Raw genomic sequence first — 26,247 nt, forward strand, 5'->3', positions numbered from 1 at the left:
AAAAGTAGATTCAGTTAACCCTAATCAAGTCCATTTTTATCTATATTATATATATAAATACATAAATGCATACACATACACATACACATAGTGTTAACTTAAAACTGTTAAAAATTATATATATATATATATATACCCCGCACCCCCGCACTCCTGCACCCAAGTTTTTTAAAGTGCCGCATCGCCACACCTGCACCCACACCTATGTGACATAGTTCACAGCTTGTGCACATAGGATTCTTCATACTAAGTCTTTAGTTTTGTGAAGCCGAGAACACAAAAACGCACTTAACCATTTAGGAAACTGACCATTGTGTCATCCATGGAATTGGTAGCAATACTATTGCTAGAGGAATTAAGGTAATAGATATTCTTGATGTTCATTTAGGCGTTTTGCATAATATCACTAAAAAGGTTTGCGGTGCTCAAATTTTTTATGTATCTAGCTGCACGATTTGCATTGGAGAAGTCATCAAACACAACTGTGATAGATGTTATATGTCATTTGTTCTCTTTTTTGGGTTGTTTCAATTTTGATATTAGTTCCATATATTTGGTGAACGAGTTGATTAGCATAATATATCTATGAAGTCTGATTGGGAAGATGCAACTCACACCTATGGTGTCTACAAGGTGGGTATAGGTGCTCCAGGAGCACTGTAGCGCATTACTATATATATACATATATATATATATATGGCTGCCCCCACCCACCCACCCACACACACAGCCCCATATAAATTTTCTGGTTCTACCCAATGGAGAAGATTTGTTTACATCCAAGATAACTTATGATCATTGAAATCAAATTTTATCAGAGATTTTGCAATTCAAATGACAAAATGCTCTAAATGAAGACTAAACTGGGGACAGAAAAAAAAATAAAACAAATCCACAAGTTTGAAAATCACATCCAGCTTGTCTATCGAAGAAAAAAAAATTGGAAATCCCATAGGAGGGCAGTTAAAACAGTTTCCAAGTTGCTCAATGCAATAAGACATGCATCTAACTTTGTCAGATTAAGGTAAAGTGCTTCCATGTTCATTGCTAAAGAGATCTACAGAGAATTTCTGAAGGAGGTTCTCACCATAATCAAGCTGGTAGAAGTTGAGGTAAAATATGTGGGTCGTGACAAATGCCAAAAGTGGGGCAGCCACCATCACTCTTGCTGCCTCATCCTTCACATTAAAAGTTCGAAGGATGGCAATGATAAGGCTGTATCCTAATAAGGCCACAGCAGATGAGTAGTCCAACTTCTCTGTCAATTCTACATCCCTGAAGGAGTAAAATAAATTTCAGTTCATGAAAACTTCCTGATCTATGTGGAGAACCTTTCATAAGTGAAAAAAGGACCATCCTACTCCAGTTTTTGATGCCCAATAACTGTTGGACAGATGGCTGAATTGATATCTTGCTTTAAACAGAAAATAATGGTTATATGAAAAATATTAAATATCAATTGACTCACCTGCTATGAAAAACAGAACTCCAAAACCATGAGTTCATTGAAAGTATTCCATAGATAATCCACAATCCAGAAAATTCATAGTATGTCTTCCTACTTTGAGGCTTCAGAGGCAACTTGTAATAGAGAAGTATCACAAAGGACATCCAACCATGAAACTGCATTGCAAGGTTAAAAGCAGAGAGTGCCACCGAAACAGGTTCCTGTGTGGCATACCAGCAAAGAAAAGAAAAACTGAAATCCAAAGCAAGATTAAGGAGCAAGAAACTGGAAAATGGGATGGGAGTTTATGCATATGAGAAAGAGAGAGAGAGAGAGACCACCTCTCTATTGTATTTGCATCAAACACTGGATTTGGTAACAAAGACCTGCTAGAGGTGGTAGCTGCCAAATCCTGGATTTGGCAGCTGCCACTTTTCCAAATGCATAAAGCTCCCTCCAACTGCCAGTTTCCAAATAGAGCCTAAATAAGAGTAATGATATGTTGTCTCTGAAAAATGTGCAAAGGAGATGATAAAACATAGTGGTTCTAGTGATTCTTCCATGTGTACACAGTCGAAAATTGACGAGAAAATTTGAGGTGGCTTCAGGAAAAAGAGAATTGCAATTTCGCAGGTGGCAAGACAAAATCGCAGCAACTTTTTTCCAACCTGACTTTGTGGTCAGGCAATCATTGTCCACTGCTCACTTGAACTCTACAAGCCTAAGTGGAGAAACCACCAACAGTAAAACAGACCTGCAGGCCTAGAACGCGCTTGAAGGGCCACTTCCCATGGTACTTAGCTGGCCCTAATCCTAGTGTATCCCTTTCTTTCTCCCTTTCCATCATACAATGGTAACGGCAGTCACTCCTGCAATCCCATTGTTTCCATCGCAGGTAAAGGGGCTCTTGCATGTACCAAGGACTGTTGTCTGTGACATCATTAGATGAGAGACTGCAACCCTGAAAACAGGTATCTCCAATGCATCCAGTCTTTTCACAAAGTTCCACGCAGTTCCTGACATTTCAAGAGGAATCAATGAATCATCAACAACACAAATACGTCTTAGGTCATGCTCCCGTTTGTAGAAGTTTATGTGAAGTAACCAAGTTTTTCAAGCACTCAACATATAAATGTTATAAGCTCATCAATTCATAATTCAGATGCTAGGATGAATACAAGAACAAGATTAAGGATAGAGATGCATAACTTACAAATAAGAGAAACATAAAGACAAGCCGGTAATATTTGTTGAAAACCATAGATTTTGAAAGGAATTTATTGAATATATCAAATTAGAATTTTCATTTCAAGGCAACAGATTAATGTACTGGCATGCCATTAGTTGCTGATCTCACAGTCCTCAACCTTCTAAAAGTGTAGGAATTAAAACAATGAGAATTGATCCACAATGAAATATAGACAGGTTAAAAAGAGGCGAAGTAGGGAACAGAAAACTAAAGTTTTAAGATGATAATTGTGGCTAGCTAATAATCACCATCATTCAAAGTGAAAATAGAAGAAACATGTGAGGAACCAGAATTCTCAAATTCCCAGTTACTGTTTCTGGTTTTTTTTTTATTACACGGAGAAAGCTGGGCCCTGGTACGGGTAGATCATAGATCAATCCTCAAAGGGGTAGAACTCAGAGGCCAGGGACTATGCTGTGCATCAGCTTACGCAAGGGGTATGATGCCAACAGGATTTGAATTTTGAACTCAACTGCCTGTCAGACGGCCTCGGTCCAACCCCACTATGCCAACCCCTTGGGGCAGTGTTTCTGGCATTTGAACATGTAATTCTGCAAATCATATGGACTTCGCTAAGGAAATTAGCTATTGGTATTATTAGAATGCTTTACCATTTGAAAACATGCAGCCAACAACGACATCGATATAAGCTAACTGGTTTCCTTCATCGACTCATAATCTGGATGCTAGGATGAATACCAGAACAAGATTCTAGAAGAAGATGCATGACTACACTAATAAGAGAAAATAAAGTGAAGCACATATTTGTTGACAATCATATATTGCAAAAGTAATTACTGAACATTGCAAATTAGGATTTTCATTTCAAGGCAACAAACTAATGTGCTATCATGCCATTAGTTGCTGAAATCAGTCCTCAACCTTCTAAAGAGTAGGCATTGAGACAATGCAAATTAATGCCCAATAAAATATAGGCAGGTTAACCAAAGGCAAAGTAGGAAACATAGAATGATAATGGGAAACTAAAGCTTTAAGATGATAATGTTAGCTAGCTAACGATCACCATCATTCAAGGTAAAAATACAAGAAACATCCGAGGAGCCAGAATTTTCAATTTCCCTATTTTTTCCAGCACTATGAACATATAATTCCGCAATTTACAAAAGACTGCACTAAGGAAATTAGTCATTAACATGATTAGCAAGCTTGACCAAGTGAAAAGCCCCAAGGGGTTTGGCGTAGTGGGAGGGGGCTTTGGCTGCTAGGCAGGTGGTCAGGGTTCCATTGTCACGGACGTCAGCCCCTTCCATTATTAAGAGCAACAGTATCATGCCCCCTTTTTATGCCAAAGCAAGGCGACTCCCTGGGGGAAATGGGTGTGTCACGGGTTTACACCATCGGGACAGCGACCATAAGTGCGGCAGGCATAGCCAGCATGACTAGGTCTCTGATCCCAGGGATGGTTTCCCTGATCCTCATGGGAAAAAAAAAAAAACTTTACCAATAGAAAACATGCAGCCAACAACCACAATGGATCACCAAGTAAAAGACAAGGCTTAGACAAAGGTCTTGGCCCAAAACTAATGTGACCAAGACAAGGATGCATATCCATAACTCCAGGTGATATATATATATATATATATATATATATACAAGATGACCAAAAGCTCCCTAGTTGACTAACCTGTAACAAGGATGCCATGCCTCGGCTATTGCCATAGCCATACATTCATTTGACAGATACTCAATCAGAGCTGTTCACTCTAAGAACATGCTTTCCATGAGTGGCTTCCTAAAATGTGGAACCTCACAACCACACCTTTCACAAAAGCTCCATGTACCACACTACCAGTGCTTTATTGAAGATGTTTCACCATGAGATAATGAACCTTGGTGGTGAACAGAGCATTGTTCATTTCTTTGATCCTCCTATGATACCATAACTTCAGCTATGGATGACAGACTTGAGACTCAAAGACTGTATGATAGATAAGCCATGTATCAATCGATAATCAAAGGTCCAGGCAATAGTTTACTCCCTTGCAAGAAAGATCACATTGCCTCATTCCTGACATTACTCAACTGTTTCTTGTTGAGAACCTATCAATGGATAAGGTCCATATGATAAGAAAATTGATAAAGTGTGTCCAATGATCCCCTATTTGCAGCAAACAAGACAAATTCAGATCAAGCCAGTCCCAATTTGATCCAACTGAAAGTGAGTGAGACTCAGACTTGGTGATAATAGATAAGTCAACAAAGGTTCTTCAATGAATCCTATTGCAGCAAACAGGACAGATTCAGATAAACTCAGAGCCAATCCAAAATTGATCCAACTTAAAGTGACTAAGATTCAACCGGTATCCGATCCAGTAATGTCCAACCAGATCAAACTCCGGAAACTTCCGTCAGATCCAAAAATCAACCAGATTAGGCTCAGTTCTACCCGGATTTAACCAACAAGATCCAATCCATTGTGAAATACGATTTCAAATTGCATAATATTGATGCCACTTGTAGCCCTGCCAATCTCAAAGCAATTTAGAGTTTGGGGTTTGGGATTGCGAATGATAGATAGCATATCAGAGATTACTTATTAAGTCAATTGATAAAGAAAAAAAAGGTAACAGTGCATGCTAATAAGAGGAATAAACTACACCTAAAAGCATGAATAAAGCATCTTGTAGGAACATGTAAAATATTGTTCCAGATGTGAAGAAAGTTCAATTTCTTAATTGCTAAGTTTCAAACTTTAGTTAGTTTTCACCGCTTAAGCGTCAATTGCCTAGAAAAACAGAAATTACCCATGTTAAAATCATAATTATCTTAATGTTCATATTTCCAACTCTCAAGCTATTTAATTTTTTGTTCCCTCTTCCTCTTTTTTTAATGATATTGAGATTTTCATGAGTCACAACAACTTTCTCAGATTCCCAAGCAGCTCCTTTCAAATAACATTCCATGAACAAGATTTGCAACTATGTCCAGCACTCTACAGAAGAACTAAGTACTAGTTCCTTGTTTAACTATATTAAAGTATTAAATGCCCCACCTAAACTAACCAACAATATTAAGGGCACAGAACTAATTAAGAAGCAACTGATAGAAAACCAAAGATATTACCCAATAAGTTTAAGCCATCATTCTCAGATTGTATAGACATGCTTGCTCTAACCTTCAATTCAAATATTATGAAAATGCAACTAAGAATGAAACTGAATCACCACAAGTTCCACTTCTAAAGAGAAGCTTATCATCAAGAAATTACAAGAGCCAGAGGGGACCATCCTACAACAAATTGCAATAAAGAAGACACAAATCCTTATAACCAGAGGATTGGTTCAACAATCAGCCAACGAAGCTGGAGCTGTAAAACCCTCTATAAATGCCATACAACAACCTGAAGTCTAGCCCTGATTTTTGTTTATGTTGATAGAGCGTCTCATAGAAAAGGATCAACTGCAAATCCTCTTCATTTGCCGCAGAAAACTGATCAGCTCTATATAGGGGAAATCTAAATATACAATATGCTATTTAAGAACAAGCATACATGTAAGGGAAATGTTAAGTGCTGCAGAGAACAAGGCCTTATCAACAACAATGACAGTGTCTAAAATAGTATGTAATTGATCAAGAACAATTTGGATAGAGGCACTCAACCAAATCCTAAACAAGTTTTGGTTTCAGATGTGTGTGCACCATAGGACAACTGATTGACCATCATTTAGCAGTTAGCACATTAAATAACATAAATATGGCAGACCAATGTTAGATGAATCAAAGCAAACTACAAATTCCCAAACACATAGAAGTTCCTAAATCAAGTCTAACCTATTCCAAAATTACCATGATTCAGAAGCCTAAGAATTCTTTACACTCATAGAAAACCACTGTAATATCCAAACGCATGCATGAACACACACACGCAGAGGTCATCTAAGAAAATTTTGTAAACTACCGACAACTGTGCCTATGCCAATCAGGCCACGTAAACACTATGAAACCAAATCTTCATTCTACAGATATCTGTATCCCAGAACTGGTTTAATTTTGAAAACTTAAACAACTTCACAAACAGAAAACGTAAGCAGACAAACCAAGCTACTCACCAACCACGTAAAGAATGAACTCAATATCACTGGGACATATCACGGAGATCCATAACTGGGTATAACATACAACGTGTTTGCAAAACCAGATGGAAGAAAGCAGATAAAAATAACCATGTGCTGACCATCCGCATAGACAATTAGAAGTTCTAACTCAAAACCTATGTCACATGGACATGGCTGTGGATATGGGGATTTGGTCATTTTTATGAAATTTTCAATATGACTAGTATATAAGGGGACACAGAACGGAAGTCAAAATGGAGTATCTGTGTGACAACATCATTGGAGCAGCCTTATAGAACTTCATAATTAGGAAACACCACCAATAAGTAGCATAATTGTTGTTATCAACCTTATCAAGATTTCTTCATACATTGTTCAATTTGCAATCGTATATACAGTCGCTAGTTTCATTTGATCAGCAAAAATATTAGTCCCAAGTCACCAGTAGCATCCTTCAATCCTCCTATAGATAAAGATCATGAGACTTTGAATTCCGTTGCTTGGCTTGATGGTTAACATGAGATCCAAAAAAAAGAGCCTCCTAGAATTGGTTGAGTTCAAACAATCCTATCCATCGCGTAAAAAAATTGACTTTCGAACTCATGTCTACAGGATCATAAACCATAGGTCGCAGCTTGCCAGAGGCCAGGATTCCCAGCTGTGCTTGTGTATGATCAATTGAATTACAGCTACCCCGCAAAGAACAAGATAAATCGGTCATGGCTTGCGAGCACAAAGACATTACTCATTAATATTGTCATTGTCACAACAAAACTGGAGTGAACACCACTAATCAAACAAACCAATAAACTATGACAAACTACTCTTCCTACCCTCCCCGTGTAGCCCCATTGACTTGTTGCAAAATGGTTCAACATCAACATATACCCAGTAAATAAAAAAACATATGACGGTTCAACAAAAAAAAAATCAATCATATGACCTTTTTCAATACCAACTACCCTAAAATGAAGAGATCACAACAAACCATCCAACACCCACACAAAATCTTAAGCATTCCCGTCCCAACACAATAAACAAATATGTACCCAAATTGGGAAGGGGAGGGACGAAAAGCAAAAAAGTATAATTGACCAAAGAAAAAAAACAAAAGGCGGAACGAAGAGGCATACTTGTAGAGGGGATCGGCGCCACCTGCGCTAGCAAAAACACCACCAAGAAGGCACGCAGAAAACACAAAAAGAGCCCCCAAAAACGCCATTCGCTTCCAATCTCCCATCTCCCAAACTCTCAAAAGAGCAAAAACCAAACAGGAAAACCCCCCTCACCCACAAAGATCTTGACACACAATTCGATTCACCAACGCCTTCTACCCGTCAAAAACGTTATATAACAAACTGGGTCGTCTACAAAACTCCATTGTGAGAGAGAGAGAGAGAGAGAGAGAAAGACGGTGGGCTTTGGGTATGGATAATTCACGAGGTGGGAGACTTTCTCAATTTGAGACAATCAGAAAATGTGGGTTTGGAGCTCGATTCCCTAAAAATGCCTCTGCTATCCCCTTCGGAGCTTCTCATCGGAACAGGGAGCAAGGACCCGTAGGCAGAGAGGACTGTCCCTGTAGGGGTACAATCGGATAGGATTTGGTTTGGCCTTCAGTATCCGAACTTACCAGATTTGGACCGATGTTGTATATCGCCATATCGGGTTTATGTCTGGATTCGAAAAAAAATTGATCAGTTTGTATACATGTAAAGAACTTGATTTATGTCTTTCTTCGGATCCAGTATCACCATGTATATAATATTTTAGATATTCATCTAATACCGCGTCATCTGATCTTGAGTGGGATTCGGATCCATGGAAGAAAATTTCAGTTTGTATCAGGGAAGATCCAGCCCGTGCCCAATCCGTTTGTAGCCCCAGAGGACCCTGTCAACTGATTGCCTTTAGATTTAGACCAGGCAACCATTTAACATTATCCGAACAGCATCCCCTTAGATCTGGATCACCGGTAGCATCGGAACCGTCTGCTTGGTATGATGTTGAATTAATTGGATCTCTCCAGGATCCCACTAATCAATATGATCATAGGCTTCAAATTCTATATATATATATATACTGAATTGGAACCTAGCTTCAAATTCTATTAAGCAATATCTGATTAGGTCGTGCTCAATAATGGTTACATTTGAACCCAATCGAGGACGTTTACATACCCCATCGAGTAGAATCCAGAAAAAGATGTCACGTGAACAGCAATGTTTATGCATCTTTGGTTATAAATAGAAAATAAAAAGACGATGTTCACATGAAGTCCCGCGAGCAGTCCCATTCTAGAAAAGTGTGCATGTAGAACTTCTCTCTTATTTCACTTTCACCTAACAGACGCTGTGGAAAAAAAAAAAAGGCGCATGCACAAAGGAAGAAACCAAGGGAAATAGGCATGAAGTAAAATTACAATGACCAATCTCGAGTTGTCTTAGAGGATTAGGTTCAGAATCCAATCTGACCTGGTCCGGTTTGGATGGATATGAAAGCCAAGGTCTTGATCTGCAGTAAATGAGGTTGGATGAACTCCAAGGGGTTTGGCGTGGTAGGATGAGGCCTAGTCTCCTCGGGCCAGTGGTCTAGGTTCAAATCCCATGAGCACCACTCCTTGCGCAAGTGACTCTTCGAGGGTAAGAAGTAAGTCCTGAGAGTTTTACACAGCCAGACCTATGACGATTAGGTCTTTCATCCTGGGGTCGTTTCTTCAAGTAAAAGAAAAAAAAAATATTGCCCCCACAGTATCGGACTCTTGGAAGGCTAAGCAGGAGGCTCCCTGATGATTGAGGGTAGTGCCCGAAGTTGACAACTACTCTAGGCATGAAAGGCTAAGACTAACGTGGTTAGGTGCAGTTTCTCTATATAAACAAATAAAGTAAATGAGGCTGGATTCCAGCTGACCTATAAATTTGATAAAAATTGGATTTAGGTTATGGATCACATGTCAAACAACTCACTGAATGGGTTGCACCTTATCAGGCTTTGATTGTACAAACTTGGATCTGGTACTAGTCCAGATCCAAGTGGCAAGGAACTAAGGATCAGACCCTGCTATACAATCAGCAAAAACTTCAATATTTAAAAAGATTTACCCACAAAACTCTTATATCTAATTGGATTTCAGACACAATGTAATTCTGGTTTATAAACATCAAAATCTGACTTGTATCATGTATAACCATATGTAGATCGAAAAATGATCGTATTGTATGACAAAATTAGAGTGTTTTTTTTTAAACCTTACAATTTGCCAAAATCCACCCGACGAGTAAAACAAAAAATAGTTAACATTGTTAGGACTTTTTTACCCTTCGCATATGCAAAATTCATAAAGTTTGTGTGATATATCGCACCACTCCTTAGGTATCGCAAATCCTCACAAGTTTTTTTTGACATCACAAAATTCGCATAATAATATTTGTGAACATCCTTTAAGCGCAAATCCCGAAACTTTATAAATACCTATCTAAGTTTGCATATAAAATACAAAATTCGCATAAAAAATATGTCAACTTCTAAACTGAACCTTGTAACCTTGCAAATACTTATCTTAATCCGCATACAAAACTGCCTCATTTGCAATCAGACTATTAAACTTGTGAATCCTACAATTCAACATGAAACATGCACTTATACCTTCAAGGGTACATTTTCATTCAGACACAACATTTTAGGTTTGATCTTTGACTTCTTAATGCCAATCGAATTACTATTTTTTTTGTAGACCCTGTCTTCTTTCGAGCAAATAATTTAAGGCAAAATTGCTTCTTGTGCACACTCTTTACAACCAAGATATGCTCCGTTTACTGAGGACTATCAACATCAGTCACCATCTCAGCATTTTCACCTCCTATCTTCTCCAAAATCTTCTTCACCATAGTCATTGCATCATCTCCTTGTTATTCTAAAATCTTCTTCACTGGCGCTTTTTAAAGGTGAAAACAAACACTAAAATGTGATTCATCATTTTTTTACTATTGAAACATCATTTAAAAAATTGAAGCATCACAATTAATGCTTATAGGGACTTCCAAAAAAAAATTATGAAGAGGTTCACATTTAAGTTTTTAGTAAATTTATGAATCTCCTTTGCATTATTTACAAAAAAATGATATGTTTTAGTTATAAAAAGTTTGTAAATATATTTGTGAGAACTTTGTTTTATATATGTGAATTTTGTGAAAATATATAAAGTTAAATTGCACTATGTAACTTTGCAAATATTGGACTAAGTTCGCATATACCTCACAAACTTCCTTATCCTCACATATATTAGTTATTATTCACCTATATTTTATGAGGACTTCCACATCCTCTCAAATATTTATTGTTTTGTATTTTATGTGACTTTTCCATCCTCACAAGTTTACAATTTTACTTGCTTAATTTATAGCATTTCACTAGTTTATAATTATGCAATTCATTTGTTTACAACATTCACACAATTCACTTGTTTACAGTTATAAAACATTGCTAACTATATAAAAAACACCCTTCACTAAAAAACCATAATTTACATTTTTGTCATTCAAAAAATAAGCATGCTCATACAATCATTCATTTATTCAAAATTAAACATGCTCATACATTGCATTCATTTATTCAAAACTAAACATGCTCATACATTCGTTCTAAAAAAATGAACATGCTCATACATTGAATTCATGCTTTCAAAACTGAATTTGCTCATACATTGTATTCGTTTAATTGATTCAAAAAGCTGAACATGTTCTATAATGCCCCAAAATTTCAAACTTATAAAATTTTTAGAAGAACTTGAAAGAGACTGGAAATCTGTATTTTTCAGAGTTTTTGATTTAGCGGATCATCAAAAAATAATTTTTAAAATGACAAGCCAACAAATCTTTGGTGAATTACTGTGAACCTTCCATTTTACAATGAATTTGCATATTCATGACAACATTTAAAACCATATACATAAAAAGAAGGTTTTGATAATTTTAAGTTTATACGCAAGTAGAATTTCCTGAGGAAACCCTTATACAAGATCTAAACCAAAGGGATGTACCCAGGATGCAGAATGCCAAAAGAAACAGTGAAATCTTGATACCATCTTGCAATCGCATCATCGCTTGTCGCTCAGACATAATCATCACCTATACCTATAAGATGGGTCAGTTTCATGAAAAATTTGTAGGTGCATAAATATAACAATTTAGAATAAAACTAACACATGCTTTATTTCATACGTGATATGCAAATTAACATAAGTAATGTGAACAATAATAACTTTGTTTTGATATTAATTATCCTAAGGATACGCACAGGAGAAACTTAAAAACAATTGAGATTTGTAAGGGGGCTTATTATTCTATGTATTTTGATACCCCGGGTAACTAGTTGAGTCCACTCCTAAAAGGACGGTCGGTGATTGATATAGGATTCTTCAAATGAATTCATGGCAAATGATACATTCTACTTATGCGAAAATCTATGGGGTCTATCACCTAGGATAATATTCGATAGCCCCGTCTCCTAACTCCGATGAATGGGGACACTGAGTCAATTGCTACTCGAGGAGCGTAGTTGTTAACAACCTATCCATCGAAGCTTTTGTATCGTCTTGTCATCTTCCTTGACGAAACCAAGGGGTGAATAGGTGCGTCAAGTTCTATTTTAACTGACAACCCATTCTACATGCCCTGGTTTGTTGAACTCATTCGAGCATCTTGTCTCTGAAGGCGATTATCACTATTTGTGTGATTACTACTTTTATATCATTGTGTAATTTGCACATCACGAGATTACCATTAATCTCTCATCCAATTATCACAGTATCAATATGCTATGCGTGTCTAGTGATACTGCTTAAGATAAAAGGGGTATGTGTTTCTTAGAAGAAACCCCAACCTTTGCAATTTTCCATTTCCTATGCCTCCGACTGAGGATACCCCAGCCATATTGAGTATTATGCAAAAGCTTGCAAGGACTTCATCCTACAGAGTCATCTTGGGAAAATCTTAGTTGCGATTAGGCAACCTTCAAATGCCAATTTTTTGCTTTTTAAAATGATGCATACTTGAATACTAAATTCTCACAAGAAATATCTTTTTCTTTAAATCTTTGGTGCACATGCGCGAAACCCGCAACTTTTTAAAAAGGCAAACATGATACAGGGTAAGGCATGTCTTTATGTATGAAACCACACATCGAGCGAAATCAATGCATACTTAGTGTACGAGGTATGAAACCGTACCCAGCTAAATAAATGCGCAAGTAGTGCACGAGATATGAAACCGTACCAAAGCTAAATAAATGTGTAAGCAATACATGAGGTACAAAACCACACATTGGCTAAATAAATGCATAAGCAGTGCACGAGGTATAAAATTGTACCTCAACTAAATAAATAGGTAAGCACTGAACAAGGCACGAAACTATACCTCGACTAAATAAATAGGTAAGTAGTGCACGAGGTATGAAACTCTACCTCAACTAAATAAATACGTAAGCAATGCACGAGATACAAAACTGTACCTCAGTTAAATAAATGCATAAGCAATGCATGAGGTACAAAATCGTACCTCGACTAAATAAATGTGTAAGCAATATATGAGATAGGAAACTGTATCTCAGTTAAATAAATGCATGAGTAGTAGCTTATGCACGTAATAGCGTTGTGACGAAGTAAAGAGTACAAGGCAAGGCTTGATGCTCGATGTGCATGTCATCTTCTATCTGTATGCAATTTACAATCTCATTTCACTTGCCAATATCTATTTGTGAGTACAACACAGACTATCCCATATGGAGGTAAGACCCAAGTTTGTATTTTCAAATAATTGTGTCTTATTAAACTACGTGATGCCCCAAATGTTACTACTCCAAAGAGGGATTATAATTTTATAGAGAGCATTTCTCACTCTTGCAACCCGATATATCATATTTTTCTAATGAGTCTTATCTACCATAACGCATACAAATCATGGTAGTTCTTCCGGTTATGAGTCCTATAGATGGGGGACAAAAGAAATCTTTTATGCTAAGCCAATATTCTACAGAACCGTCAGTACCAAGCTTAATCTCTCAATAAGCTATAAGATAAATAATTTTATTTTTTTATTTACTAATTAATGCATGATTCAATTTACTACATATCATATGCAACAATATTCATGTCATTCAATGCATGCATTCAATTAGTTTCTACCACAAAATCAATGCAATGATCCAATCAATATGCATGTACACAGTCAAGGTAGGCTAATCATTGATATTTAGGCATATCAAATACAATCAACAATGAAATGCATTCAGTTAATATGCATATCAGCGCAATATCTCATTTAGACATCAATAAATATGTCATACAAAATAAAATACAACCTAATGGTATATGGTGTAGTTTGGATCTTTGTTCACTTGATTTTAGAAAACCCACCAAAAATCATATGAACCGACTTTAACTTTCAACATTTTACTAGTAGTGGCACATCATCTTAAGAACACAGTCCAAGAAACAAAATTACAAAATTCATTGTAATAAAATAAAGAAAATTTTGGGACTGAACTCTGTTCAGAAACAAATATGAGACAGAGCATGTCAATTGCATTTTTTTTTTTCGGGTTTGAGGAATTTCTCATGATTTAAAGAAAACTCTTTTGGCAAAATTCTTCTCACAGAATTATGTTATACATGTTACCTTTCACTAATATTTTTCATAATTTCTTTTGATAAACTTTTAATAGAGTTTTAGAGCTTTCAAAATATTTCGTCGGAACAGTCCTGCTGACAAGGTAGAAAATTTATATTATGCTGCAGTCGACGTTTCAACATTAAAATTGAACTGAACTGGACTAAACAAGATTGTAAATTATAGCACTGGATGTGTAAATTACTTCAGTATTTTAAATTTTATTTATTAGCCTCATTTTCATAGAGATGTCAACTTTTTTTAAAACTAGGTAGAACTAAAAACGATGACAAAATAACCAAGATTCAAAGTGATGCAAGATCTATTAAACAAAAATCATAGTGAAACTCATACAATCATATTTTTTTTATGCTCTAAACACATTTACTATATCATACAACTCATCTTTTATCACATTTATGCTAATCTTGCTAAGACATTAAAAATATAATTCAAAAATAATAAAACCTTTATGGAATATCTCAAATACAATCTTATTTATGCAAGAATCATATGAGACATAAAAATAGCATGGAATCATGGATTATTTATGCAATAACATGTTTAATCATGCTATACATGTCCTAATCTATCATATATGATCCGATTAACTTTCTTCATCACAAAACATCAAGATCCTAAAATGTTTTGGCAAAACCTTTTTCAAAACAACTTTTGCATATTTTTAATCAAGTTCTATGCAAGAGACAAATTTACATCATCACAATTTACCAAAAACACTAAAAAACATTCTTCTATGTTCATTATACATGTTAAACAATTCATTAAATTGTAAATCTAACTATTCACATGGTTTTTGCTTATTAGGGTTTTGAAACTAGTCTTTTTCAAATCGTTTTTTAAAATTTGATCTTCCAAAACACTGTTTTGGGGTTTTCAATTTTTTTTCATGTAGATCTAATAGTCATAGATGTTGTAGGCCTATATTACATATAGATCCCAGCACTTGATAAAAACATGGGTATGCTAATGCATCCCAAAACCGAACATCATAAAAGTAGATTCTCTACCGAAAACACGCTTCTCCCAATGACACTGTTACTTTTTCCTCCACTCATACCTCATTACGAGATGGATTATACCTTCACCAAGGTGGTTGCATATCTCTAATGTAGGTTTGAACTACCTTAATGGCTTGGAGGAAGAATAATATGTGAAAAAGAAAAAGGCAGAGATGCACATCCCTATCACGAGGGTCTTTATTTATAGATGAGCCTAGGCAAGTGTCCTATCTCTAATATAAGAGATTAATATCTTTTATTTTTTTATTAATAAAACAAGTAAATAAATTATGGATCCTAACTTATTAAATTTCGAAATTGATTATGTTATAGAAGAAATGTAGGTTCTTCTTACCTTGACTTAGGCTCTTGTGACATGGCAACTTTTCAGAAGGCCTATAGACCCAAAGACTCAATAGAATTCGACGTTTAAATAGTCGATTTGTTAGTCCCCCTAAACGTAGATTGTCGTGGGGGTCTTAGATTTAACCATACAATGCAGATAAATAAAAACACTTAGTCGATATAAAAAAGGGTTGATTTTTAATATACAGTTAGGTTTGAACTTTGATCGATGATAAAATACTCAAATTAACACCAATTTGGATGTGTAGATAGTCAATTACAATGCCATCAAAATGAAAAATGTTAAGGTCAACTATGATTTAATAGGTAAGGTACCAATCAAGCGAAATTTCTGTTGAAACAATAATAGTATTATTTGGAGCGTTTGTCCCTATGGGTCAATAAGAATCTATCCAAATATCTTAAGTTGTATTTAACCAAATCCATCCCTAATTAGATATAAATGCCATAGATTATATCTAACCTAATTGGGTTGGATCCAAAATATAGTATGATCAATTTTAAATATTCAAATTATGAACCTCATCCAAGTTGGAAAACCCAAAATGGGGGTCGATCAATTTTAAAAATTGTATTTTCTGAGCCAACTCGTAACTAAAATCACCAAATTTGATCTCTTACAAGATCTATGGCTCATAACAGGCCTAACTAGAGTCCAAGTTCAATTTAAACCCTTGAATTTTGCATACATTTAACTTGATTTTAACTCAATTTTAACTTGAATTTTGCTCGAATTTAAATGTTAAAATAAAACAAAATTCATAGGTATTACAACTATTATGTGTTGTTATTAAAACAAGGTTCCATATATTTTTATCACATGTGCCCTCATAAAACCCCAAGACTCCAAAAGCCTAAGTACTCCTCTAGGGTAACTTATCACATTGTCCTTTAGAGAGTAGTTATACAATTTTATTTGCTCAGTCAAGATCATAACCCTTTCAATATGCTCTAGTGCCTTTAAACTAGTCGAGCATTTTGATTGTGAAGGGTGGTCCCAATTTATTAGGTGTGCATATATGTGTTTATTTTCATATATTGGTGTACTTTTTGCACCCTATAGGTTCTTGTAAAACCCCTTGCTCACTCATGAGTGATCTCATGTGCTTGTGTATTTTTCATGTCGTACAACACATTAACATCAATGCTACACATAAATACATTCGTACACCCATGGCACCATATAGGTTTCCTAAACCACAATTCCATTAATAAACAAGTGCATGCATGTCTCAACATGACTTACAGTACTTTGTACATACAAATATGCATCATATTTAATTTGTGTCATCAAAGCACTAATTCAATTCTCTGAACACACAAGCTCATACATGGGCATTCAACCATGCAAGCACGCATATCATGTCTAATAGCGCATAACAACAATACATAAATCATTATGATATACACCATAACACTACATTGAATGTCATAACTAAGTGTTGCATATTACCATTCATTTAAGTATGAAACAACCATATATAATATTTTAGCCATGTAACATAATGTTTTAGTACATGCACAATCGCATGTTCATAACAAAATATATAAATATAAGACATCATTAGGACCACACATGGTGCCTTAACTAGTAATGTGTCCATCTAGTTCAGTTATGGATACCATTAATGTAACGCCCCAAAAGTTTACCTTGTAGTAAGCAAAATATTTAGTGAAACCCTTTCTAAATTCAGAGTTTGTGAAGCAAAAACTTTTAACAATAGCAAATTTTCTTTCAAAAGAAAACAAGTTGATACTTCTGAGTGTGTTAGCACTAAAACCTAGTGAAACCAATTGTAGCAAAGCAGTTGGTGAACAAAAGGGAAAATTTTACTAATAATCATTTTAGCTTGTACAAATTTTGGGGTCTTCTTCCCCCGAGAGCAAAAGTACAAAACCCAAACTAGCAACCAGGACGCCAAAAAGAAGAGTAAGGCCTTGATCCATGTTGCACCGCACCACCGACTATAAGGAGAACGTACTCATCACTTGCACCCATAAAATGGGTCAGTTTAAAAAAAAAACTGATAGGTGCACAAAAGAACAAAAAAAAATACAACTAATATAAATCATGCTTATAACTATGCAAGTATATATCCATGATTGATTCCATAGGCAAAGAGCAAGTACTCACCACAAGCAGTTATAATAGAGTTAACTATAATCAGTTATAATCAAGCTAACCATACTACAACAGGGTCAAACATGCATGTCATTAACTATCACAAGTAGTAAGGTAAAACAGATAATAGAGCTCAAGAGCAAATTAACTAAAGTAACTCTACCAAAGTACAAGTCTAACAGTCGTGTGAGCCAATCACATTTCTATTATGATTATTAGTTGGTCATTGTAGGTATACACAAGGCACAAAACGTAAAAACAACCGAGAATGAATCAATGGTCCATTATGCCGTGTATTTTATGCTATTCTGAATGACTGACTGAGTCTGATCCTAAGGGGACGGCAAGTGACCAAGAGAGTAAGTCCCCAAAGGCAAAAACAAGGCCTATGAATGCATCCAACTTCTTCAAAAGTGTCAGGCAACTACCATTTAAGATAATTATGGTAGCCTATTCTCTCTTAACTCCGATGATTGCAGAAGTCGAGTCATTTGTCCGCAATAGCCATGAATGTCCTATCCATCGAAGTTTTTGTACCATCTATCATCTATCTTGATGAACTATTTTTAACAAGTACGATGAAGGCTTCTTTTAACTGTTGTCCTGTTCTACATGCTCTGATCCATTAGACTTACAGGAGCATTTTGCCTGTGAAGGCGCTTAGTTACCATTTTTCAGAATTTCAACAATTGTGCCCGATTGCACATCATGAGATTTAACAACCTCTCATGCTACACATCGTAGTATTACACAATGTCACTATCAAAAGACGTGGTTACGATGGTAGGCAAGGATTACTCAAAAGCATCTGAAACCAGTATAATCATATAAGCATTCTCAAGAGAAAACAAAGTCCCTATAAGGCACGTTTTCTCGAGACCAAGGCGTTGGTACCCAATTTTGCATTGTCTAAAAGGGAGCGAACCTTGGTACGCATGCACTCACACTTTGCGAGGTTTAGCCTCTGTATAATCATAAGAGGCAGAATCCTCACATCTTGTGTGGTCAAAGCTCAAAAGTAGCCAACGCAATGCTGGAAATAACAATATGCAATGAAATCAAAAGTACAATAATAATTTAAAGGTATAACTGAAAATATAACCGATTAAGGCAGAAACAAGACCTAGGCGCATAAAACGCAGGGCAACAACAAAGAAGTGTTGAAATTAAAAGAAGAAAATAAACAACTATGGTGTATAAAGCGTGAGACAAGAGAAAGGAAAGTACTAAAATTAATAGCGGAAAGCAAATAGCCATGGCGCATAAAGCGCGGGGCAACAAAAAGGAAAGTACTAAAATTAAAAGCGAAAAGCAAATAGCCATGACACATAAAATGCGATGTAGCAAAAAGGAAAGTATTGAAATTAATAGTGGAAAGCAAATAGCGATGACACATAAAGCGCGGGGCAACATAAATGAAAGTGCATAAAAGATAATGACATAAATTAAAAGCTTGGGCACATAAAGCGCGATGACAACAGAAAGGAAATGCAGAAAGAGTAAAAACATAATTAAAAATAGTGGAAAGCAAATAGCAATGACACATAAAGCGCGGGGCAACATAAATGAAAGTGCATAAAAGATAATGACATAAATTAAAAGCTTGGGCACATAAAGCGCGATGCCAACAGAAAGGAAATGCAGAAAGAGTAAAAACATAAATTAAAAATAGTGGAAAGAAAATAGCGATGACACATAAAGCGCGGGGCAACATAACGGAAAGTGCATAAAAGATAATGACATAAAGGCACATAAAACGCGATGACAACAGAAAGGAAATGCAGAAAGAGTAAAAGCATAAATTAAAAGCCTGGACACAAAAAGCGCGGTGGCAACAAAAAATAAGTGCAGAAAAGTAAAGAAGAAAAATGACCATGAAACCGTGTTCTTGAGTTAAAACACACACACACACACACACACACACACACACACATATATATATATAATGTCATTTACTTTCGTTATCTTTCTTTGTTTTAGTTATGTTTATTCATAGTCCTTTCATGCAACTTTCCCCTACCTTGGGGGTGCATATACTCGTATGCCTGCGTGTGTAGGTGAGAATGACTTCGGGCCACGAGGCACGAGCGCGCTCCGTCGTGCAACCTGCAAGCGTAAAGCCATTAGTATAAGCATTCAATAACAAATAGCAAGTTCGATAAGAACTGCAGTAGTACCAGACCCTCATGCGAGGGTAGGCATGAGGCTCTACTCCCTGCAGAAAAACTACAGAGGCAGTAAGTCAAGGAGCCCGACTGCCCAAACAAAAGATGGGGTTAGGAGGGGCTCAACCACCCCTTTACCGACCCCGCAGAAGGTACAGAGGCTTCGCCCCAGCCTGCAAGAAAAGCAGAGATAGGGATCGACCTCTGTCTGCCAGACAAAACCGAAATTAGGGAAGAAAAAGGAGAAAGGGGGCTTGACCCCTCTTCCACAAGAGCATAACACAAGGAGGGGCTTAACCCCTTCCTTACGTATGGGGAAACAGGGAAGGCTTAACCCTGCCCTCCCACTGCACCCACAGAGCGAAGTGAAAAAGACAAGCAGGGGAGTGGAACTCGCTACCGGCCACAGAAAAAACACAATGGCAAGGGGTGAAGCCTCCTGTCAGCCAAAGAAAAATACACAAGCATGGGGCTTCGCCCCGGCCTATCTGATGAAAGCGGAATCCCCCCCCTATCGACAGAAGAATCACTCAGGTAGGGGCTTTACTCTCCCTGCATGACGAAAAAAGATGACAACAATGGAATGGAGCCCCCTGTGGGACGGAGAAAACAAGGACAGAGTGCTCCATCCCATGTCGACCGAATGAAAACAAAGACGATCGTAGGGATGGGGATGACGACGGTCGGAGAGGGTGGTCGACGGTCGATGGTCGGCAGTGTTTGCTTGAAGCACGTGAGGCGATGTGAGGTGGTGAGGAGAGAGAAAGGACGAGGGCTTTTGCCCTTTGCCAGCAGGTCTGCGTCTTTTAATAACGCGGGTTCTCGATCGTTCGAGAAAGCCGGGTCCGAGTCGGGCTCGGATCCGGGTCTGACTCGGGCTCGAATTTGGGTCCAACATAACATACTGACATTGGCACGTGTCTAACGCATTTTTTTAAGTGGACTTTACAATTCATGTCCAACTGATTCACTTTCTGAACCATGACATTCGTGTAAACAAGAATTCTAATACACAATGACATGAATATAATTTATTAGTTGGTGTAAATTGTGTCATGTCTAGAATACATTAAAATAAAATCTAAAATTTTAGTAGTAGAAGCACATTTAGGTTAGCTATCTATAGCAAAAAATTTGGTCTAGTCGCATTCCGGATCAGAAAAAATAAATCTTTTACTAAAACAGATTTTTTTTTTCACATACCAGACCTGTTAGGTTTGGCTTTACCGAAGAGCAGTCAACCAACAAATTCACAAAATAAATCAAATATTATAAAAAATTTTGTAGATAGATATATATGTCTCACACAATCTCCAAAAAAAATCAGGTCTAAACTCCATCTCAACTGAGAATTAAAATTCACACACTATAGTCAGCTCATTTTTCTCAGACATGCTGTATTCTAGAAATTTGAGGTTTCAAAACCAATCTCTCGTGATTTTTAACTCTCAAACCATAATGAATTTGTACCCAAAATTTTTATCGTGTCTTATTCAATATACAATAACACTGATAAAAATATGGTTATGAATATAGAACAGATTTGGCAAAAAAAACATGCAACCATTACAAAATTTTGGTTAGGACAAAAAATATGTTCTTACTTTCAGTGGTCGTATCTCACAATCAAAACCTTAAACAAACTCAAATTTTTTTAGGACTTTTCTATTTGTTTGAAACATTTTTCTAAAATTCAAAAGTTTTTTGATTTACTATTTTGGAGAACCTAGAAATTCTTTGAAACTGATCAAAATAAAAATTACAGGACAAAAAGCAATTTCAACTAATGCATTGGTAATTACAAATTTTCATAAAGAAACAATATAAACATGTATGTTCATAATAAGAATAAACATAAAGCCCAACTAAAAAATCAAGGATTTCATATAGTCAATTTTTTCAAAAGAAAGATTTTATAAACTAAGAATCAATTTTCACAAAAATGGATTCTATTATTGGGATTTTAAATCAATCATGCACACTAATATCAAAGAATCAAGAATCTAATTTAAGACATGTTCGTGAATAGTCTAATACAAAGCATAGATCAAGAATCCCATAAACCAAATTTTCAAAAGCATTTGTTGATTCATACAACAATCTCAAAAACGAGTTTAGTAAAAATAGTTTTGAAACTCTAAAATCCTCCATCCTTAATATTATATCAGTCCATGCATGATCCATGTCTAATTTACATATTGGTGTGCATTTGAAAATCCTCCCAAAGCACCCACATGCTTAATGAACACCTCCTCCGCTTAACTGTAGGTGGTTCTTCTTCTTTTATGAACACCTCTGCCTCTTATCTATACTAAAAACCAAGGACTATCAACATCAGCTCCAACCTCCATTGAAGGGCATAGAAGAGAGAGAATAGGAGAGAAAATGAGCAAAAGCAAATAGGGAGAGATGGAAAACTTAAAAAAAAAAAAGATGGAAAGAGGGGGCATGAATGGGGTCTTTTATAGGACTCTTTGGGGCCCCAATTCTCAAAGGTAAGTCTCCATAAACCATCTAAGTGGATTGCTAATTGGCTTAAGAAAGTCCAAACCAATTAGGTTTACTAACCATATTTGATTTCTTGTTTTCATTAATTTTTTTATTTAATTATATTAAGGTATGGTAAGTGGGGATGTCCCACCTCCTTGGGAGTTTGTTTACAAATGAAGTCCATACTATATGGACTCCTTTTTATGTAGGAGGGCCCACCTAGGGGGTGTCCCATATTAGAGTCCAATATTTCCTTAAGACAAGATTTAAATATCTATTTCCTTAGCCTATTTCTCAATTAAGAAACTAGGTATATATCTTTGACTTTAAGTTTTAGTGTAGAATCCTAGGTAATTAATTCTAAAGAAGTCTTGGATGTAGGCCCACAAGGAGGGGTGTCCCACCCTCTTGGGATCCTATTTGATATTTTGAATAAATAATTACTAATTTAAATCTAATTTAATTTATTGTTTAAATTCTAAATCCAATTTAGATCCTATATCCAACCCAGATCTAAATTACATCTAAATCAAATTTAAAACCAAATTCAAAAGCCAAATTCAAATTCACATCTACTTATCTCCAAATTTGAATTCATGTTTAATTACGTTCAAATTCAAATTTTTGTGAAATTAGATCCAAATTAAATTCAAATTTCATTTTTGAATTCACTTGGAATTAAACTTAAATTAAATCTTAATTGAAATACAAATTCACTTGAGATTTAAATTTGAATTAACATTCACACTAAATTTTAATTCAAATAAAATTTAAATAAAATTAAATTCACAATTGAGACATAAAGTTCATCTTTATTGATTTAATAGTTAAAAAAAAATTATGGGTATTATATTTGAAATGTCCTTTTCTACCCTTTTCATGTGCAAAACACACGAAGTTCGTGCAAAATATTACTCCATTCATCGGGTGCTACAAACTCTCACTTAAAGTGAGGTTCACACATTTTTGTTTTCGCAAACTGCATGGAGTTCACATCATAGTATTTATGAACATCCTGTCAAACTTGAACAAAATGATCAAGTTTACATATATTTTATGTGAACTTTCTCAAGTCTGTATATATTTTGTGAGAACTTCTTCAACTTTGCATATATTTTATGTGAACTTCCTCATCCTTGCATATATTGTTCGTTGTTCACATGTTTAGGAGGAACCATCTATATTGCAAAGGACATTTCTCTTGAACCGCTCGTCTGATCAAGGTGATCTTAGTGGTAGTAAAAAAAATATTTTTGTCTAGTTTTTTTGTTTTTTTTTTGTGTTTCTCTATAATCCTTCATTTTTTGGGTTGAAACGTCTTCTTGAAAATAGATTATTCGATTGTTTCAGTCTGCAAAACATGTTTCTGCTTCGATTTTAATAATCAGAAATGAGAACCTTGGAGGGGTTTTAGGTTCTCATTCAAAACATGAAAATTATAGGTCAGTGACTCAGCTTTTCGACGACTATAAATACATAAGTTTTTTATATCATATCAGAAAGATACAAACCAAAGAATAAAAACTGTTATGAAAAAAAATAACATATTTGAAAGGAAGTTCACTTGTGCGAGGGTAAAAAGGTTTCTTTAAATCCAGATATTTACTATTTTGGACATGACAAAAAATTCAAAAAGTGTAGGGCATTTCAGAAAATATGTCAAATTATATATACAGTAGAGTCATTTCCCAATTCTCAAGGTAAGTCTCCACAACCTAGCTCGATTATGACTGACTAGGATTATTAGATTCAACTTTGGGCAGCACAACCGGATTTAAATTCAACTAAACTAATTTCATATCTTAGGACTGAATCTAGGAAGAAAAATGTTCTAAACAAGTTTTATATGTAAAAAAAAGAAAAGCAATCGAACCTAATATATATTTTGTTACAAAAAGTTTAAACGTGAAACCAATACAAATACCTAAAAAAAACATATTAAATATGGCTCAGGCCTTTTTACCGTTCCATCTTTCATTTTTTGCTCCAAAGGCGTGTTTGGTTCTAAGATCAGGTTGAGAGAGAGAGAGAGAGAGAGAGAGAGAGAGAGAGAGTTCTCAGTCTTCAATTTTAGTGGTAGCAACGGGTCTGACATCCTTCAATATAGGTGGATCCAGGCCAGGATATGGCTAGGAGGTGTCAATATCACATATGGATCCAGATTTTATTCGATAAACCTGGTACATTGTAAAATAATAATTTTTAAGTTTTTTACATTGAAAACTATGGATCTTAATAGGAACTCGTGTTTATCCAGGTTTGGTACAAAATTTTATGAAGCATTCCTGGCCTGTTTAATAATCGGACCACATGGTTCCAACCCTAATAGTTAATCGAGTCCCTTCTTCTGGTACCAAACCCTGAACTATACTGAATTTGGTATGGGTCTGGATAGGGTCATACCTGACCCATTGATGCCCCTACTCTTAATTGCTTTGAAAAAAAAAAAACAAGGAGATTTATTTTTTCATTTTTTGTCATCAAAGTACTTAAAATAAGAGTTCATTCCTCAAATTGGTTTCACTCATCCCCTGTATCATCTCCCATCCTCATTTCCCTTTGATTTTTATTGATGCAGGTTGTTTTGGCCAAAATTGACCACATAGATGGACTCGGAGTGGTTGATTTTAATAAGAATCGATCCTTGTATCATAATTTTCTTTGACTTTTTAAATCACAATATTTTGTGTTTTCTGAGCCATTGATTTTTTGAATTGCCAAAAAATCCTGCAAAAATGTTGGACTAAACGGACAACGTAGATAATGTCGACGGAGTCTGATTTGATCAAAATAAGTTGCATTAATAAAATTCCAAAGAGGGGTGTAAAGTTAGGGATGACTACGGGCGTAAGCGGATCCGGACTGGTTCGTACTTTACTCGCGTACTCGACCAAAGCGTAAGCACAAAAAATTGGATGGCTTTCTGCAAATATCTGACAGGTTGGTCGGCTTTTGTAATTTAGTGCGTGCAGCAATGGCTCTCTCTAGGGATGGCAGTGGTGCGGGGGCGGGGACAAGGTCTCCACCCCCGCCTCCATCCCCGGTGGGGAATGGATTTTATCCTCTATCCCCGTCTTCATCCCCGTTTCATGTCCTCCATCCCCGGTTCAAATGGGGATGAGCCGAGGCAGGGATATTGTGGGAAAAAGTGGTCGGGGTGGGACGGGAAAAAGTGCACATCCATCCCGGCCTCCACCCCCGGACGGGGATGGATTTTAACCTTAGTCCCCGCCTCCATCCCGTTTCATACCTTTCATCCCCGGTCCAAACGGGGCGGGGCCTCGCTTTTCCCGGGTCCACTGCCATCCCTAGAGCCTTGGAATCTTTATAAAACGGAGCAGATTCGAATTTCTCTCGAATATATATATATATATATATATATATATATATATATATATATATATATATATATTCCAAATTTTAAGACGGAGAAAAAACCGTGCAAGGAAACGCCTCGAGGGTTTTCTTCCCCCCCGGTCTTCCTCTCGTCTCCACGTGTCACATTGCGTTCATGGTGGAGTTTCTGGTTCGTGATCTTCTCCTCCGTCTTCCTTCTGTTTCTGATCGTAATCTGCGTTTTTTTCCTGTTTTTTGGGTTTTTTTTTTGAAGATTTTTTGGCCCATGATTTCGTTTCCTCACTATAGA

The 26,247-nt window shown here is 36.1% G+C and overlaps 2 protein-coding genes across 4 annotated transcripts in view; one reads left to right on the forward strand and one right to left on the reverse strand.

The window, feature by feature from the left end:
* LOC149845084 (uncharacterized) overlaps positions 1 to 8,186 on the reverse strand; it is a 39,671-nt gene extending 31,485 nt beyond the window's left edge. For 2 of the 3 annotated variants that reach the window (XM_089995494.1, XM_089995493.1), the window contains exons 1-4: positions 7,906 to 8,186; positions 2,202 to 2,463; positions 1,469 to 1,668; positions 1,088 to 1,275 (exon numbers count right to left, since the gene is read on the reverse strand). In XM_089995494.1, coding sequence (XP_089851620.1) covers positions 1,088 to 1,275; positions 1,469 to 1,668; positions 2,202 to 2,463; positions 7,906 to 8,012 — 757 coding nt within the window. In that variant the 5' untranslated portion in view covers positions 8,013 to 8,186. The remainder of the gene's footprint in view (positions 1 to 1,087; positions 1,276 to 1,468; positions 1,669 to 2,201; positions 2,464 to 7,905) is intronic. The other variant, XM_089995492.1, reaches the window with a different exon arrangement.
* Positions 8,187 to 25,986: 17,800 nt separating this feature from the next.
* The window catches only part of KEA2 (K+ efflux antiporter 2), a 133,081-nt gene continuing 132,820 nt past the window's right edge, over positions 25,987 to 26,247 (forward strand). The window contains exon 1 of the mRNA XM_089995496.1: positions 25,987 to 26,127. The gene's annotated coding sequence lies outside the window, so the exon portion shown is untranslated. The remainder of the gene's footprint in view (positions 26,128 to 26,247) is intronic.

The sequence above is a fragment of the Nuphar pumila genome, chromosome 2 (assembly GCF_984573655.1).
Source record: "Nuphar pumila chromosome 2, dmNupPumi1.hap1.1, whole genome shotgun sequence".
In the NCBI taxonomy this organism is placed as follows: Eukaryota; Viridiplantae; Streptophyta; class Magnoliopsida; order Nymphaeales; family Nymphaeaceae; genus Nuphar; species Nuphar pumila.